The sequence below is a fragment of the Oenanthe melanoleuca genome, chromosome 1 (genome assembly GCF_029582105.1).
Source record: "Oenanthe melanoleuca isolate GR-GAL-2019-014 chromosome 1, OMel1.0, whole genome shotgun sequence".
NCBI classification, from domain to species: domain Eukaryota; kingdom Metazoa; phylum Chordata; class Aves; order Passeriformes; family Muscicapidae; genus Oenanthe; species Oenanthe melanoleuca.
The window spans coordinates 32520641-32539918 of NC_079333.1; the positions used below are offsets into that span (position 1 = coordinate 32520641).

The 19278-nt window shown below is 39.2% G+C and overlaps 1 protein-coding gene across 1 annotated transcript in view; it reads left to right on the forward strand.

Moving 5' to 3' along the window:
* Positions 1-19278, forward strand: part of DLG2 (discs large MAGUK scaffold protein 2) — a 963673-nt gene that overhangs the window by 115620 nt on the left and 828775 nt on the right. The window contains exon 4 of the mRNA XM_056503649.1: positions 4043-4185. Coding sequence (XP_056359624.1) covers positions 4043-4185 — 143 coding nt within the window. The remainder of the gene's footprint in view (positions 1-4042; positions 4186-19278) is intronic.

Below are 19278 nucleotides of genomic sequence, written 5' to 3' on the forward strand. Positions count from 1 at the left end.
TTGTCTCGAATGCACTGGTGATTCTGGAGCCACTGTAAGTGGGTTATTGATTACAAAGGGCTGGACACATCTGGTGTGCTCATGTGTGAGTCTCTGCATTTTGACCCTGCTGGCTTGCTTCTCTTTGAGGCCTTGGGCAATTTTCTCAGCCAACACTATATAGTTCTTACTGTTTGTTTTGCTTTGAAATGGAAGGAAATATGAAAGTGTATGTTGTTATTTTTCTCTTCCTTTAATCTTTGCTCAAAAGTTAGTCCTCTCAGACCTTTAATCATCTGTCTTTGTCTGAATTCCCCTCAATTTAATTCTATCTTTATGGTGCTCAACTGCTTACAGATGAATGAGGAATTGTATTGCTTTAGCTCATTTTTCCCCTTCATTAGAATGCTGGTGAAAGCCTGTGGTCACAAAAGACAGATAGTAGTTTAGGCCTTTTTTTGCCTTTTTGTATTATTTAACCCCTTTGCTATCAGAGCTCTAAAGTATTTCTGTCACAAATGGATATTGTCATGCATATAAATTGGAAGAGAAATTGCACTGGAATAATGGTTGCAGGCTGCAGCACCCACCACTAAAAAGTGAGAAAATGGCAGAGTTTAGGCAGCCTGTTCAGCTCTGTCTGATCACACATTTTTTCTCTTTATGTAGCTACTGTCTGAACGAAAGGTCATTCTTTCATGTAAGACATTATGTCCTCTCCACTACTTTTTCTTTTTCGAAACTATTTTTGTTTAAATTTTCTTTACAAAAAATTTGAGGTTAGAGTGAGCATAAGTCTGAGCATTAATAATATTTTTAACAGTAGTAAAAAACCCCAAGACTTCAAACTGAGAAGTGTCTCCAGCTCCAGTAACAGACAGTGCTTCCTGACATATCCATAAAGGTTAGACCCTGCTCACTCCTGCAGAGGTCTGTAAGGAAGGAGAAGTGGGGACTCTTAGAGATCTCCTGCAGAGAACAAATGCAGCCAGCTATGATCTGCTTGTCCATTGGCAACTGCAAAATGCTACTGATATGTACTCTACCATAATGATGTACAGAAAATTTTTTTTCCATTTCCCCAGTGATGGAGTTATCCAAAATAAAGTAAGCCACAGTATCATTAGAATTACTTCACATTAGAATATACATATATATATATATATAAAATTTTTTTGTCTGCAATTTATCTTTATGTAGCAAAACTGACAAAATATTTTGGCTAGGCTAAAGGGAGGGCAAGCAGAATTTATTAAACAAAGTAAGTAATCTCTTAAGAAGTAAATGAACAAAATTCTGTTAGACAAATAATCCAGTGAGATTCACTGACACTTTAAACAAATATGAATTAATTGCTTAACAAAATGTTTGGAGCAGTAAAGAGATTCTAACTGAAGATGTGTTTTGTGCTCACAGAGTTCATTAATAGTATTATTGCCATCTCTACATGAAATCTGAACTAGTTTTCATGGGAGAGAATATAGTGCCAGGAAATACTAGGTACAGATTTAATTTGTGTAAGAAATGCCCCATGCCTGGAAGTGTTCAAGTGTAGGTTGGATGGGGCTTGGTGCAACCTGGTCTAGTGGAAGGTTTCACTCTCCATGGCAAGGGAAGTGGAACTAGATGGTCTTTAAAGTCCCTTCCAACCCAAGACATTCTATGATTTCTGTTTTCTATAATAAGATTTTAGACTTTTTTTTTTTTTAATGTTTTTGTAAACACCTACTAGGAGACAGACTGTATTTTGCTCATTTTACATAACAATTACCATGCCCCCGTGACTTCTCTTTATCAATGTGGTTCCAGTCTTGATTCTACAGCTGCTGGCTCCCATTCTATCCTCAGTAGCATTCAACACTTTCCCCCTCCTACTATGATTGCACCTCTCATGTAGTGGAGATTACTTGATAGAGCAGGTTTTACTCAGAGCAAATTACAAAACCTATTTTTTTTGCAAACCTTGTCTGACTGCAAGTTTCTGGCTGCCCTTGTTCCACAGAAATGGCAATTTCAGCTTATGGAATTACAAAGCAACCAACTAAGTGAATCCTCTGTGCTTTCTTCTGTGACCACATAAGTACTGAAGAGCTTTTCTCTGCACACCAGTGATCATTATTCCAGCAATAGCAACCCCTGGCCTCCACAGAATAGATAAGGACCTTTACAAAGAGACTGAGGTTTTAATATTTATTTTGCACATGTGCATACCCATGCAAATGTGGCTCACACATCATTTTTAATGAAAACACTAGGGCAAGATAGGCTTTGAAGTTAGGGAGAAAACACTGTTCTACTGTTCCTTGACTGAATACTGTCAACCCAATTAATACCCTGATAACGTCAGTGATGCCAGCTGAATGCCACTGCCAGAGGGCAATTTCTAGCTTATTTCTGCAAAGTATTTATCTAGAGATAATTACATATTAGCCTGATATATTTTACTTGCTGTTGCAATACAAATTGACCTGGCATTGAACCATATATTACAACTGTTTCAATTGTACTGTGAGCATTCAGACCAACTGTAAAAAGTTCCCTGTGTTGAGAATGGAGAAACTTTCTCATTGCAACTGTCCTGTAGCTTTTTGTTTTAAAAATAGGTTTTAATTTTAATATTGAATTAAATGTTCATAGTAATATGAAATGTAAATTCTTACAAATATATGTGTGAAATAAAAGTTAGTGTGGCAGGATTGGGATCAGCCTCTTCTCCAAGGTAACCAGCAACAGGACAAGGAGAAATGGCCTCAAGTTGTGCCAGGGCAGTTTCAGGTTGGATATGAGGAAAAATTTCTTCACTAAAGGGTTCAAGCATTGGAACAGGCTGCCCTGGAAAGTGGTGCAGTAACCATCCCTGGAAGTGTTTAAAAAATGTGTAGATGTGGCACTACACAATATGCTTCAGTGGGCATGGTGGCATTGAGTTGAAGATTGGACTTTATTATCTTTGAGGTATTTTCAAACCTTAATGATTCTATGATTCTTTCTTCCCATTTTACATGACAAATAGAATACATTATAAGTTGGAAAGTTGTAAAAGGAGTTAGAAGAAAAGTTCAACTTTAGCTGTTCCTAAAGATAGGGAAGAGAGATTTCTGATATCTGGCCTGAGACTGAATGTGAGAACAAGCACAAACCCCATAAGAAGTTTTTTCTTTGAGGTCCCAAGGAGTATCCAGGTAGATGCAATCTCTTTCTTTCTTATCCAGGAGAAAGTCTATTGTTATGAAATCAAATAATGTGAAGTTTATTTGTTCTTTGATAAGTCAATTGACTCCATTAGACAATGTGCCACCCTTTGTGTGTAACTGTCTGACTAAAAACTTCTTGCCTAAGGAAGGGAACACTTCTTCCCCCCTCTCCCTAGGTCATTATATGGACAGATTTCAATAAAATTGTTTTCAATAGAACTGTTTTCACTGCTTGATCTTGTATATCTGATTATACCCCATGAAAATAAATGTGATAGAAACATCTGAACCAGGATATTTTAAGACCTGTCTCGATGCTTACTCTTGGTTGAAACCAAACATTACCCAGCCACCTCTGAATGGCAACAGACTGAAGTGGTAAATCCACAAAGTCTTCCTTCAAGTTGTGGCCTGCACTTGAAAAAAATTCCAAATGCACATGCAGATAGGGCTGAGAGTGGTTCAGGTGCCTTGGATGGGTATCAACAAGTTTCTCTTACAGTATTTTACATTTGCAAATTTCTAGGCTACTGGTTAAAGTGATCTGTGACTTACTTCTCCCTGTTGAAGGGTCTGTTCTGCCTATTTTGTTTAGGTGTGCCTGTAACATGTTCTTTTAATCCCTTCTTATAATGTTATTCCTTTGCATTTTTATATTTTTTTCTAAAGATCTCTTTAAAATGTGAATATGAATCAAGAATCTCATCGAAATTTTAGAAAAGCCCTTGTGTATTGGCGCTTTCTACTTAAAATGTTCTACATGTTTGTTGTTATGATGATAATGTGTAAGCATGTATCTAAGGAAAACACCAGGGAGTTAAGGCCAATATGGCAAATAATGTCTTTTACTTGCTTCTCTTTACAAACAGATATTCAAGAGTTTTATGAAGTGACGCTGCTAAATTCCCAGAAAAGCTATGAGCAAAAAATAGAAGAAGCAAATCAAGTTGCAGAGAAATGGGAGAAGACAGCATCTGCTACAGACCATGAAAATCTGCAGAAAAAACAGGAGGTAATTTAACAGATTAAGACTTAAAATATATATAGTGAGCAAGATGTCTCAAATCTGAGAAAAGCCATGCAATGGTGTATAAGATTGAAAGGATGGGTTAATGAAGCCATTAGCTTAGAGTGTGGAGGATATATATACATAGAGTGTTGTCCCTCTGACCTTGATTGTGTCACAAACTTCTTTCAATTGCAATCTGTCAAAGGGAAAGTAAAAACTTTCGTTTTCTCATCTTTGGTGTACTTTATCTGATACTTGGTGTGTGTGATTACCCCCCAAAAGAATATATCTTCTCTACTTGCTGATAACCACTGAGGTTATTAATACTCCAGTGATTACATCCTGAGTAAAACATTTAATGTGACTTTTCATATTTCTGTAACTGATATTGGGCTGAACTTTTCCACAGTCCAAGTTCACAGAGATCAACAAAAATAGTCTCTGCATGAGGAACAGTTACATAGAAGAAGGTTACATGCCTTTGCTTTTCTCCTGTGGCCAGTGGAAGCATTCAAAACCTTTCTTTGTCACCAAAAGCTCTAATCTGCCTTTGCCAGTCTCCAGATTATTATAACTATATTAGCAATCTAAACTACTTGCCTCCACCCACATTTGTACTTCAAAGATGAAAACAAACCCCACAGAAGAAAGCAATGCATTACTCTCTTCTTAAACAGTGAAACAGAAATAGGGTGGGCATGGACTGCAAACTGCAAATCTCCAGACTAGAATCAAAGATGAGGGAAGTGTATAAAAATTTTCATTGTTGTCATGGTAAGTAAGGCATTTCAAGTTTTAAAAGTTGTTGGCAAGAACTTTCCCATAGGCATAACTATTTTTAAGAGCTTTCCTCCTCTTTAAAAATTTCAGACAGAAATTGTAGTTCTGCATGACATTTTAGATGTGATTCTTTAAAAAGATAAATCAGAATTGCAGGAGGCTAGAACAAAACTCTCTGAAGAAATGAATAAATTTATTGTAAAAATTAATTAGCAAAAGAAGCTTGCAGAATTAATGAGAACAAGCATTCTGGTTTTGAGTGAAAGCAGATCAAATGAGTCTTAACCCTAGTGCAGGATATATCCCATGAATGATTTAACATTTGAGTCACAGTTTGATGGCACAGACAACTAATATCTCTCTTTTTTAAAATTTATTTTTAAGCACAAATCCTTATGCTTTAAAATAGTAAAAGTGTATTCCTGTTATCTCTTGGAGCATCTGATGAAGACAGTGGACACACTCTCTTTTTATTCCAGCCTCATCAAAGTATTTGACCCTCAACCCCATCTTCCTTAAACTCCTTGCTATCTAAGAGGTGTGCTGCTGGTCTTGTATAAGGGAATTTGAACTCTGAATTCTATGCTGAGGATAATAGATACAGGGCCAGCTCCAAACTTTTCTCATTTTATGAAAAAAATGATCTGATTTAATGGAAAACAGTAGAAAACCATAGCATGGAAACTGGAATAGCCTTTTCAAGGCAGGCTGCTGGCAGTCAGAGTCCAGGGTACCATTTTTAAATTTGCTGTCTCTCCATAAATTTCATCAGGGTAATGGGAGAACAAAATGTTTAGTCCCTTTAAAAATCATATATATTTTAAGGGTCCAATGCAGGCAAAAGAGACTGGAAGTATAAAGTGTAGTTTTTGGTTTTTCCTTATGACAGCCCAGCATACACTCGGCAGTTCCCAGTCAGAACTGATTAGAGCAAGCTGGATGTGCAAGCTGCTGTACAAATCCAGCACAGCCCTTTGCTTTCTAGGAAAAATTATCACATGAAAATATAGCCAAAGAATCTAATATATCCCATTAATTCTTAGTCTTGGTCCATTCCTCGTGGGAAATGATTGTTTTGTACTTCCTTTTGCATCCTCAATTGCACGTCCCAAATTTGGAAAGAAAATTCTTTTGTAGAATCATAAACTTATGGAGTGGCTTTTGTTGGAAGGGACATTAAAGATCATCTAATTCCCTGGGCAGGGACACCTTCTACTAGACCAGATTGCTCAGAGCCCCATCCAATTTGACTTTGAGCAATTTCAGGGATGGGGCATCCTCAACTTCTCTGGGCAACCTGTTCCAGTGCCTCAGCACCCTCACAGTAAAGGATTTCTTCCTTATATCTAATCTAAACTTCCCATCTTTCAGTTTAAAGCCACATTCTCTTGTTTTAGCACTACATGTCCTTGTCAAAAGTCTCTCTCCAGTTTTCTTGTAGGCTCCTTTCCAGAAGGCTGCAATTAGGTCACTCCCAAACCTTCTGTTCTCCACACTGAACAATCCCAGTTCTTTTAGCTTTCCTCATAGGGAGAGCTGCTTCATCCCTCTGAGGATCTTTGTGACCTCCTCTGGATGTGCTCAGCAGGTCAATGTCCTTGCTGTGCTGAGGAGCCCAGAGCAGGATGCAGCACTCTAAGCCCTTCCTTGGCTGTCTGTATGTAATTTTTTCTATATAAATTTGTGCTTTTTCTGTATTTATTTTCAAATCTTTATTATTGATGGAAATGAAAACAGCTTTTACTGTCCAGGACAGGTGTCCTGTGAACCCTCCTTTGTATTTATGTGCTTGCTTTTCTGGAAGTGTAGATGTTTAGATAAGAGAGAAGGTGTTAGGTTGTTTGCAATACTGTACAAATTTGCCATCTTGCATCTGTGATCACTATAGTGATTTTTAGCAAACTGGTGCTAGATCTCACAGCATATTGGGGTTGGATCTTAATCTCTTTAAATAGACATGAAAGGGTCATGACCCATCCTATAATCTCCTATCATTCTCAGACAGTGCCTGAGAAGAGAGATGTCTCCCAGACTCAGAGACTGTAATTTTGAATGGCCTTTATAAAAGCAAGTGAAAAGTCAGTGGACTCTAAGAGCTCACAGTATGTGTCAGGACCAGCTGCATCCAAATTTTTAGCATGAGTGCCTCCACATATCATCCCATGGCTACAAACAGTGGAATTAACAAAAAGTGTTGGGGTTTTAGTGATAGTTACTGTTTTGTGGGTTTTTTCTACACTTTTTTTTTTTTTGCTCTTGTTTAGGATTTAATCCTGAAGGATCCCTTAGTCCCCATGAAATTGATAAATATTTAGGTATGGCCTATGCATTTAAACATCATGTCCTTGCTTTTTGCTTCATCATTAACAGCTTTGTTGGTTGTCTGAATAAACAGTGACTTCAATGTTTGCAGATGAAACATGCAGTATTACTTACCATCACATTATTATTGCATTTTACCCTGTATAGAGACTAAATATATGTGTCAATGTATCTGGCAGAGCTGTAAATATCACAGACCAAAATAATTCAAGTGGGTGGGTGTTAGTGAAAAGGAAGACAGAAGGACCCATATGAATGTGTTTTTGTGTGAATTTATCCATGTTGCTTTCCCTTCTGTAAAAGCAACTTGGCAAAATCATCTTAAGTTGGTGGATAGTTTCAGAATCAATGAAACAGTTTTTGGGCCACATTCAGATTCACTAAAAGTGTTTATTAGGTTCTATTTGCAAAGGCTTTTTTTGTTTCATATATTCAGATAGAAAGCAGGGAATGTGACATATTGGGCACTAAATGAAAAAGTCCAACATGTTCATCATGATGTAGGAACTCTAGAATGTAACTCTTAAGAAGACCTAAAATACCCCATTGTCCATTCTCTTGCCCTGGGGCAGATCAGCTGCATTTGAACTGTTCCTGTCATGTTTGCCTAGTCTGTTCTGTAAAACCTCCCTCAGTGGAGAGTCAGCTGTTTGTGCAGGTAACTTATTTCCTCACTGATAGAAGGTCTTTCCTGATGACGAACTGGAGTTTCTCTAAGTGCAATTAGAACCCATTAGATTTTGTTCAATTAGCAGTAGACATGGATAACATTTTATTCAGTCCTGTTCCAAAAAGCACTTGAACACATCACAGAATCACACAGCACCACAGAATGGTTTGGGTTGGAAGAGACTTTAAAGATCATCTAGTGCCAGCTCCCCCTGCCAAGGGCAAGGACATGTAACAATAGGTCAGATTTCTCAAAGCCACCTCCACACTGGCCTTGAACACTCTCAGGGATGGGGTAGCCACAGCTTTTCTGGGTTCCAGTGTCTCACCATCCTCATTGTGAGGAACTTCCTAGTAATATTCAATTTAACCTAATCTCTCTCAAGGTAAAGCCATCACCCCTTGTCCAATGACTATGTGTTCTCCTAAATAGACCTCTCCAAATTTCTTGTAGCCCCCTTTATGTATTGGAAGTCCTCAATGAGGTCTCTCTGGAACCTTCTCTTCTCCAGCCTGCACAACCTGAGCCTCTCAACCTGTTTTCATAGGAGAGGTGCTCCAGCCCTCTGATCATCTTCTTGGCCTCTTCTGGACTTGCTCTTACAGATCCAGATCCTCCCCATGACAGTGATTCCAGAGCCCAATGCTTTACATGCCCCTATAACAATAAATGCTAGGTTGTAATAAAAAATCTTGTCTTTTGGGATAGAAAATATTTAGTTGTCTTAGACTCTTCTCAAAGGAATTATACTTAGAGGTATGCAATATTTTAGTTTTCAAAACAAAAATCCTTGAGGCACTGTGAAAGGCAATTAGTGTTGACAGCAAGGGCACTATATATCTCTCTCTATATCTCCAAGTATATAAAAAAAAATTCTGGAGACTACTTTGCAAGATTTATGTATTAATGAAAATACTAACTCAGGGGTTGGGAACTGCAGATTTTAATTTCTTACTGTTCTGTGTACTTCCTGAAGGACTGTATGTAAAGTTTGAGAAGACAACTTACAAACTAAGTAATGAAAGGGAGCTGGGAGTTACAGTGTCTGAGGTATCTCACCATATGGAGATATCAGTTAAGAACCATGTGTGTGGGGCACTGCATGGGCAGAAACAGTTTTCAGGATTAAAGGCCACAAAATACAGAAACACCTATAAACTAACAAAAAATGAATTCCAAATGTGGGACAAGATGTCATTCCCTTAAAATGTGCATCATCAAGATGTTGATACCTTATCCTAATTAAGGTTCAGAATCATGATCTCTGGTCTGTAAACAAGACCATAACTAGATGTCTCATAACATGTGTAAAGGTGCTGCTGATACATTTCTCTTTCTGAAGAAGCTGTTTGGGTAGGATGTTTTCCAAGGATGTGGAAATCCACATACAGCTCCCTTCTTGACCAGAGAGGAGCTGATAGTGTTTCTCTTCTCACCCATAAGAGTGCACTAAGAATAATGCTGGCAGGTATTGATTAGCTGTTTCTTGTTGGAACATTGCCCATTTCTGTGGGATAATTAAATATTTATTGGGACAGAGTACTGACACGTGGCTTTATAACTTACAGTTTATAGCTCTATTACTGCTCTGCCAAGTACTGAAGTTTAGGCTGTTTTGTCTTCTTTAGCATACCCGAGGGTGGAACTGTCCCTCCCCAGCAAGTGCACAAACACCAGTGTGGAAAAGTCATAAATGCAAAGCCCTTCTCCCTGTTTTCTCTTCACTCTTTTCCACCTCCCCATTGTCACCATACATATATTTAAATCTGGAAGGGGGAGGATTTAACAGAAAATATTAAGAACTCCGCTTCAAATGCCCACTATATCCCAGGGAGCCGTATGTTCATTCCTCTCAAACTGCATTAGGGGATGCAGGATGCTGCATTCAGTGGGAGGGCTGGTGACACATTGGGGAGGAAATTTAGCTGGAGTTCACCTAACTGAGCAGGTTGTGAAAGTATGCCAGAAACGTGGAGTTTGTGGATGCTGACAGTGCCTAGACTGGGGCTGATTGATGTGGTCCAGACATATGTTCATTAGGGAAAAAACAACTGCCAGGTACCTACCTAGAGAACATGGCTGTGCAGGTGTGACACTACAAAGATAACATGCCTCCAGAGTTTATGAGGATCTTGACTGCTTTAAAGCTGAGTCATTGCAAGTTGCAGTAGTAAAGTATCTGCTTTGGCTTAAACCAAGCAATAGTTATGTGCCCATGTAACCTGGTACCTGGCTTCCAGTGGGGGCCAGGAGCAGATGCTCAGAAAAGAGTCAGAAAATACCAAGCCTTATATTGGGTGCTTTAGCTGTTTTGCAAGTCTAATCTGAATTTGTTTGAACTAGAAGCACAGAAAGTGTTCAGTGCTGGGAAACTCAGCCTTACCTTATTTTATAAACATTCAGCATGGTATTCACCGCAGCTGACTGGGGATGTGCCCAATCTGCTGCTGGAAATCATGAAGACAGGATTTGTTTGTAATTTCACCTCTGCCAAAGAGCCTCATTATTTCTTTGGACCAAGGTTTATAAGGCTAGCATTCACAGCTTGAAAGCATTTTCTTGAAATTATGGCTCTTAAATTGTCCCTGTTGGAAAAAGATTACTTATTTCTTTTCACCCCTAGAAAATGTGAGATAGGGATTGAGGTAAAAGTGGTTTAAATTCAGCTCTTCCACTGCTTTGAGAAGTGGTCTCTCCCTTCCCAGTTCCAGGTAAGTCTGGGGAAAGGTGTTGTCCATCTCTGCTGTCTGTGCAGCAGTATTAGTGCATTCCTGCAGCCTGAGAGTGGGTATGCAGGTCTGAGCCCAGCTCCTCTGCTTAGCAAATGGTTACTAGCCTGGGAAAAATGTTTCTTCCCTCCCAGGACTCTCTGTATTTCAATAATCAGTCACTAGCAAAAGGATATCTTTCACTCAAGCAATCTGTAGAGAGATACAATCGAAACCCTGAGATGTTTAGAGAATAAAATAGTTGAGAACAAAACAAACAAACAAACAAAAAAAACCAAAAAAACCCAAGAAAAACCCCACCTAGATGGAGGAATCTACCAGGTAAAACAAAAATGGAGCTGCTCTTTAATATGACAATATAAACACTGGTTGAAGCTGCAGGCTTGTGCTCAGCTCCAGGCACTCATTAAAGGACATAAATTTACCCTTGTTTTAACCTCTAAATTCTTTAATTTGGTCTTCAGTGCTGCTTATTTCTGGTCAGCAGTGTATTGACTTTTATCCAAATGGAAAGCTGAGGTGAAGGAAAGGAACACTGTGCTGTTGCACTTACATATAAATTTGGGAACTGAAGGTCTGCCTGTTCCTTTATTACTGCATGAAAAGACTATTTGCTTCCAGGGCTTATGGTGCAGATACTTTTGCCATATTGAATGATGATCATTTGCAATTGCTGTGCAAGTTTGGTCATCACACCCTGATCTCATATGCCCAGTCTTCATTCAGCACAGTGTGGGATCATTGCTTTGACATGGTCCCCAAAGATTCCAGTTTTTAATTTAATTCCTGTTGTTCCATGCATTTCTTATGTTTAGAGGCTCGTTTTGCAAACATGTTTAATTGCATCATGCAGAAAGAATCCTCTTATAACTGTTTGCTTCAGGAATGCCTGCTATCCTTGTACTCAGCTATTATAAACACTGTAATTACTTCTGTGTCCTCTAAGTGCTGGCTTGTTAAAAGTTGCAGTAGTAAAACCCTTACTTAAAAATCTTCTGCCTGAAGCAATTAACATACCATTAATCTGTTTCACACTAACAGCTTGTCTAAAAACCATGGACCTGCAGCCTCTTCTATATGGGCCTATTAAAATTCAGTCTCTTCTCTGGAATTTTGTTTGCTTTCTTTGTTTGTGACTGGGTACAGCTTAATTTGTAGGGCTTGATTTACTCCCAGGAGCCACATTTGATTCTATTTAAGTGATTATACTTAATATGCAAGAGTCATTAGGTATGATCAACCATAATGTTTCATTAAAAGGGTTCAAAACATTGAGTTTTATGCATCTGTTTCTTCACTAGATTTAGCACTATAGTATACATTTATCTGATCAAATGAAGTTTGTGTCTGTGGGTTGATTTTGTGCCAGAGCCAATTCCCAAGTAAATTTATTTGGCACCAAGTTCTCCTTCAAGACAGCAGCACTGTCTTTAAGGGGTACAGTTTAAGTGACATCTTGGTGTGTGTTTTGCTAGTCTTGTTCCTTTTGCACCCAAGGATGTGTAACAACCCTAACTAAATAATTATTGAACAAAAATGGTGAAGCCTAGATCCATGTTTATTAGGGTTTGTTTCGTTTTTTTAAGAAAAAGTAGTGTTGCAACTTTATTTTTTATGTGCTATTAAGGTTTTCTTTACTTGTAGAGGTTATTTTATATACTTGCCTTTTCAACTGGGTTGACTAATGTTTAGAAATGGGTAACTGCAAAGTCACTGCATTATTAAAACCCTTATTTATCACTAGCTGCAGCTAAATGCCTTGCCCATACTGGGTATCCATGCTGGGTCTCTATTTATAAATTTGTTATTTGTTCTGAAGCTTGTCAATAACTTGAGTGCCAGAGCGTCTGTTAAATGTCATTTTAGAGTAGCTTCTGAATGTGTTTTAATATGGTCAGGCCAAGGTTTCTGTTTTAAACCAAGATGTGTCTATGCAGAGCAGTGTCATCCTGTGGACAGAAATGCTCTTGTGATGCTGAGATATAGGGCAATATACATTTCATGCCACTCTAAGCAGACAATTTCTGTCCCACTGGACAAGGCTTGGAACTAGACATCATTCTACTTTTTGCCATCTCCCTGTGTTTGCATAGTTAGACATGCTCATGACAAAAATACTTTTCCTTTGTTTCCTCTCACTTTCTTGCCATGCAGGGGAAAGGCCTATGGGGGTCCTGGTTGATGGCAAGTTGAACATGAGCCAGCAGTGTCCTGGGAACCAGGAGAGCCAACCCTGCCCTGGGGGCATCAGGCACAGCATCACAGCCAGGCAAGGGAGGGATTGTCCTGCTCTGCTCTGAGCTGGGGCAGCCTCACCTCCAGTGAGTTTTGGGCACCACAAGATAAGAAAGACATTAAGCTATTGGAGAGTGTCCAAAGGAGGCCATGAGGATGGTGAAGGGCTTGAGGGAAGACATGTGAGGAGTGGCTGAGGGCACTTGGTCTGTTCAGCCTGAGGGAGACCTCGGTGCAGTTACAGCTTCCTCAAGGAGCAGCACTGACCTCTTGTCTCTGCTGACCAGCAATAACACCCAAGGGAATGGCCTGAAGTCATGTGGGGGGAGGTTTAGGGTGGATATTCGGAAAAGCTTCTTCACCCAGAGTGGGGCTGGGCACTGGCACAGGCTCCCAGGGAAGTGGTCACTTCCAAGGCACCAACCTGACAGAGTTCAGGAGGTGTTGGGACCACACCCTAAGGAACAGGGTGTGACTCTCAGGGCTGTCTTGTGCAGGGCCAGGAATTGGATTCGATGGTCCCTGTGGGTCCCTTCCAACTGGAGATATTTATGATTCTATGATTTTAGTTTTATAGCATGGTGTGCCTTGCATCAGAGTTTAGAGGACTCACTGGTTTAGTATGAGCTTTTTGACAGGGAGATCTGATTGTTTACTTTAATAATTGTTTTCTACTAACGTTAGTGAGATGGATCTGGGATCTTGATATTAAATTAAACCATATCAGCATTGATGAAAGAGTTACATCCTCCACAACAGGTTTATTTGTTTAGGTGTTTTTTTTTTTTTCATGTTTATATAATATGCCTATCAAACAACCTCTAGGCAGTTTTTTGATCTGTGATTTGTTATTACATCTGCAAAGGACTGGGAGCAGGCCAGAACAGCTGCAAGGGACCAGAAACAATAATTTTCCCCAATGAAAATGTGCCTGAGTATCAACCAGCATACAGAATGAGCCAAACTTTTAATTAAGCAGTGAGTCTTTATTATGATAAGCATTGAGGTCAGACTATTGTGTAAATTCCACTTCTGTGTATCAAGGTCAAAAATGATAGATCTAGTTTGAAAATCTCACTTGACAAAAAGCTCTTGCAATTTTAAATATTTTCTCTAAAATAATTTTCCTAAATCATGATATGTTTCAACAAGAGAATAGCAGATTAGCCTGAAAAAATTACCAACATAAAAATATCAGATGTCCCAAGAGGCTTCTTCCACAAGCTAGCAATTCCTCTGAACAGTGTGTGATATAATTCACTGTTTCTAATAAGATTCTGAGAAGTTATATTTTAGCTACCTGCAAAAACAAGCACATCAGCTCCTAAAGTATGCTTCTTTGTCCCATAAAGCTGTAAGGGTTCTGCAAAATTGATATTCAGGGACAAATGTACTCTAGTTAAGATTCCTTCTAAAAATATTTCAGAACAATTTGTCTCATTTACACATTTATTAACTCTGATTCTTCACCAATCTGAGCAACTAAGCAAGAGAATTCACTGCCCTCCATGTGCAAAGGACATAGGTCTCCATAGAGATTTAAGACTCCATTATATACTTCTGCTGTCTACCAATACTTTTTTATTAAAATGTTTCTTAAATAGTTCCCAGGAATAAAGAATGATATCACCCCAGGACTTCTGGATCAAATTAAGGTCACCCTGGGAGTGATTTCTTGGATAGATGAATATATCTTTGCTCAGTAAGATAAATATATATGATAGAGGAAATATCTAGCCTCTTTTGCTTAGTTTTTTGGAACAAATATATCCAGGTTTTAGTAAATAGTAAATACAATACCCAGAGTAACAACCTGGTGAATTAAGGGGAAGCTGTCAACTTGAAAACATAATTTATCTTCACAGTGTTTTGTTTTTTTTTTTTTTAAATAGTACAGTTACAAATATTAGACAAGTACTACAAACATGGGACTTTATGTGTTTTCAGCTTGTACATTTTACACATTTCCTTGTCCTTGATCCTCACTCATACAACTTTAATCTGTCATGGGTTATAGTGCAAGCTGCCCTGGTTTAGAGATGAGACAAATTACTGCTTGTTTGCCATTATAATATTTAGCTGGATTAAGCATTTGTCTAGACCTCTGTGTACTATGAAGGAGTGAATTTCACCCTTTGCCACTCTCCTCCTTCTTGAAAAGAGCCTTTAGGAATATGTTTCTTTTTCCTACATAACATGTTTCTTTTTCCTATGTAATCTTGATCCATTTACCCACCCAAATGGACAGTATTTTCATAGAGATCACTTTGTGAGCTAATTTCTCTAACCATGTTTGCCTTGCTGTTGGAAGCCTCTGTTAGCTTCCACCTTCCACCATCAATTACCACTGTGTCTTATTCCTAAGGTCTGTAATCTGCATGTGTACTCCTCTACCTCACTAACTCTTGACTTCCATGTCTGCTTCTTCAGCTCTTCGTGACATTTTCAGTGAACAACTTTCCTGGTATTGTCACTCCCAGTGCACAGAAGCTTTTCAGAGAGACTATGCAACTATCTCATCTCATTTCATCTTCAAAACTGTGTTTTGTCCCAAAAGAGAGGTGGTTGCAGTTGTAGCAAGCATTCCTGCTGCAATATTCTCCTCCTTTGTGATCAATATTGTCCCACTGTTTGCTCTTGCTTCTCCAGTTTCTCTTTTCTTGAACTGAAATAGGCAGTTTAATAGAGCAGAGCTTGCATGTATTAACCCAAAACAGAACTTGTGCTGGGTATTTGCTTGTGTCTCTGAGTGGTGCCTATTTCCCCCCCAGCCCAGAAAACTAGTTTTACAGATGAGCTCTGAAATGGAATTTTTAATATCGCTCAAATATCTCATGTCTAAAAACTGTCAGGTTAGCTGGCTCTCACAATTCCATCAGCCTGCACAGGCCTGCACAATACCAGTGGGGAAAAATGATTGAAGCTGCAAATGGATCTCTGTGCCTTTGAGTGGATTCAGCCTTCTGGCTGCACCTCAGCTGATGTGTCTGGTTGCTTGTGCTTTTCTGAGCCTGTTGCTCACCAGTTATAGCCCAGATAGTGGTGTTCAGTTCATTGCTGTAGCTGTGTAACATTTCTTTGAAAGGACAAACCAAAAGGATGATGTTTTCTCTGGTCCTCCAGTTCTTTTCAGAAGTGTAGGGGAGCCCACCTGGTGTTCAGAAATGCTGTGCCCTGTCACTGTACATATACATATATATTTTAGCTCAGCACTTTCAATTAGTTGTGGTGTCTCTTTCTGAGAAGAGACAAGTCAAACAGCTGTTGTGCAAGCTGGAAAAAAAATGGAATTAGCAATAACAGACACAATGGATTTGAAGTCCATTTTCTCAGAAGGCAGCTTTTGAAACTTTTGGATTAAACAAAGCAGTAGTAACTTTTAAATTACTGTTTTAATGAGCCACTAAAGCAAGTTTGATCTGTGTGAATTGGTTAATTACCACAAGAAGGAGTGAAAGGATCCTTTGAGAGATTTCAGGTCAGTCATTACACCAAGCTGGTGTCGTCTCTCACACATTTTTGGGTGTTGTGTTAGTTTGTAGAAAAGCAGAGGTAACAAAACTGACAACTTTATGTCTTCCTAAGCAGTAGGAAGATTCATGACAGACATATGCCTGCACTTATGTAGGCAGTATTCTTTTTTTGAGATATCTTGTACTTTTTTGGACAGAAAATGCTCCTGGCACACCCAATGGTATCTTTGCTAGGTCAGCAGCAAGCCTGTAATTAGATCTTTCAGTATTCAGGATGCTGAATACATTGTTGCCTGAAACAGTCCATTTTCTGCAGTCTTAGGTGTATTTATTAATGCTGCTTCTTAATTCAATATCAATTTATTTATTGGATTCCTTGGGTTTTTTCCCCATCTAGGGAATATGCCTGGTATACACAGATATTTTGGCACTCACAGTGAACAATTCTGTTACTTTTGAGGTTTAGAATCATCATGTATTACTCTTTGCTTGTGATCATCTTAACCTTTGGACAAGGACCAAACACCACCGTATTGGTGCTCTGTTGTATGTATAATCATCACACAGAGGAGAGGAATGATCTGACATCCTTGCTTAATGCTGAACAGAGAGGAATGCTCAAGTTGTAATGATCTTGGAAAGCCAGCCAAAGCCAGCCAAAAGAAAATGAAGGCTTGGATTGCCTTTGTGAAGTGTGATGCTGGTCACAGATATTAAAAAGAATATTCTTAGTTAACTATAGCTAAGAAAACAGATGTAGGGATGTTTCCAAACCATGAAATTACATTGCTGATTGTAGGTATTTTTCTTAGTAGTAGAGACTACAGTTTTGCCTACAGGCTTCAAAAGTGCAATACTAGAATATACCATCTCTTTTAGGGGTACCTCTACTGACCCCTGTTTCACTAAAACTGCATAAAAACATGTCAAGAAGATGATCTTACCTAGCTTCAGTTTGTTTATAAGCTAGTGAAATTAAAATAGTGGTATTAACCTGATGGTGGTAATTATGTAATAGGTTGTCAGGATGAGGGTTGCTGTTGTGGTTTAACCTGTCAGGTAGCTAAGCATCACACAGCCCCTTCCTCATCCTCTTCTCAGTGGGATGGGGGAGAGAATTGGGGAGGAAAAAAAATTGTGATTTTAGACAAGGCAGTTTGACAGAGCAGAAATGGAAGGGAAAATAGTCATAGCAACAATAATAAAGATTTTGAGTGTACAAAACAAGTTACATCTTCCATGTGTGACCTGAGCAGTGACCTATGGCCAGCTTTCCCCCTGCCTTACACACTGAGCATGGTGCCATATGTGTGGAATACCCTTTGGATCACTTGGGGTCTGCTGTCCTGGCTGTCTCCTCCAGGTTCTTGTGCTCCTCCAGCCTTCTCACTGGTGGGCTGGTGTGAGAAACAGAAAAATCCCTGGCATAGTGTAAACACTGCTTAGCAACAACTACAGCATCAGTGTCTTACCAACTTTATTCTCATCCTAAATCCACAACACAGCCCTGTACCAGCTTCTAGGAAGAAAATTAACTCTATGCCAGCTGAAACCAGGACAGCTAAATACACAGAATACCACTCAGAGCTGTGTTCTGTTAGCAATAACAAACATCCAAGCTGTTGTGAGGCTTCTGAATACAACTAGTATTGGAATTTGAGCCCTTGCTAATGAGAGGTGAGGTTGTAGAGTAAAGGTGGTAAAGGACATAAAATTGATTTGGGATGTTTCAAGCAGATATTCATCAACAGTGAAAGTATTTTCAAGTTTTGCACCTGAAGTTCTTCCAAGTTTGTGTATACATCTCTACCCAAAGCAGCCTCCTTGGTGGCAGAAACATCCCAGCAAAAGGAGAAGGTCTTACCTAAGCTGCAGGAACACATTGCAAATGCACAGAGCTGCAGACAGCTTTAGCATGAGCAGTTGCAGTCAGACAGTTTTTAAGTTGGATTTATTGCCTCATCCAGGGTTTCCCTTATGATAGTGTCATCTGGACCTTGGTGTCAGTGAGCTGTGACAGGGGCACTGTTTTTCAGGTCAGCCTGAGCTGGTAGCTCTGAAGGATTCCTGGTCCAGGATCCATATGGCCTGTGCAAGGGAGTATGTGTGCAGAGGGCATTACACAGACTAGGAGACTTCCTCCCTGCAACTCTTGGCATTGCCTGGTGAATAAGCATCTGCTCCTTTTCTCAGTGTCAGCTGCAGTTGACAATGAAATTTATTTAATCAAATTTCAGTAGCCTTTATGCTTCTGTTCTTCTAAAGGTCACAGAAGCCCAAACCCCTGTACAGTCCATAATTTTTTAATAACCTTGATCAATGGCTAATGTTAATAGTTCTTGGAGTCCTCATACAAAATACAAGTTTCTGCCGTCTCCCCATTAGGCAATCAAAGATTCTTATCCAGCATTGAGGTCATGACAGTTGTCACAAAGGAATTTGTCAAACACTGGCAGATCCATGGAGCCCAACCTTCTGCAAAGTATTTAGGGAATGCTGTTTTCACTTCACTTCACTTTGTTGTCTGGTTATCAACATTTAGGGAGCGCAGTATTCTGCAGTTTAATGAGCTGATTCATTCTACTTGACTTACCTTTTGGGTCCTTTCCCTTTGATGTATATTGGTGTGAAGTGTTTTCTACTGCTTTGTAGGAGGGAAGCTGGATGAAGAGATTTGGCACTGTGTTTTGCCAAAGGTTTTGTTTAGCTGCAGTCTTTTTGCATGTCAGCATGAGTATATATGATTGTAGCTCTGCAGCCATGACTTAGCAAGGCAGCTTGCCACTGTAATGACAGCCACTGCTTATTTCCCCTCCCTATGGCTGTGGCTGGAACAAATATTCTTCTGTACCAAGGTTTAGGATGCTGCAAGCAAAACTATCTTGAG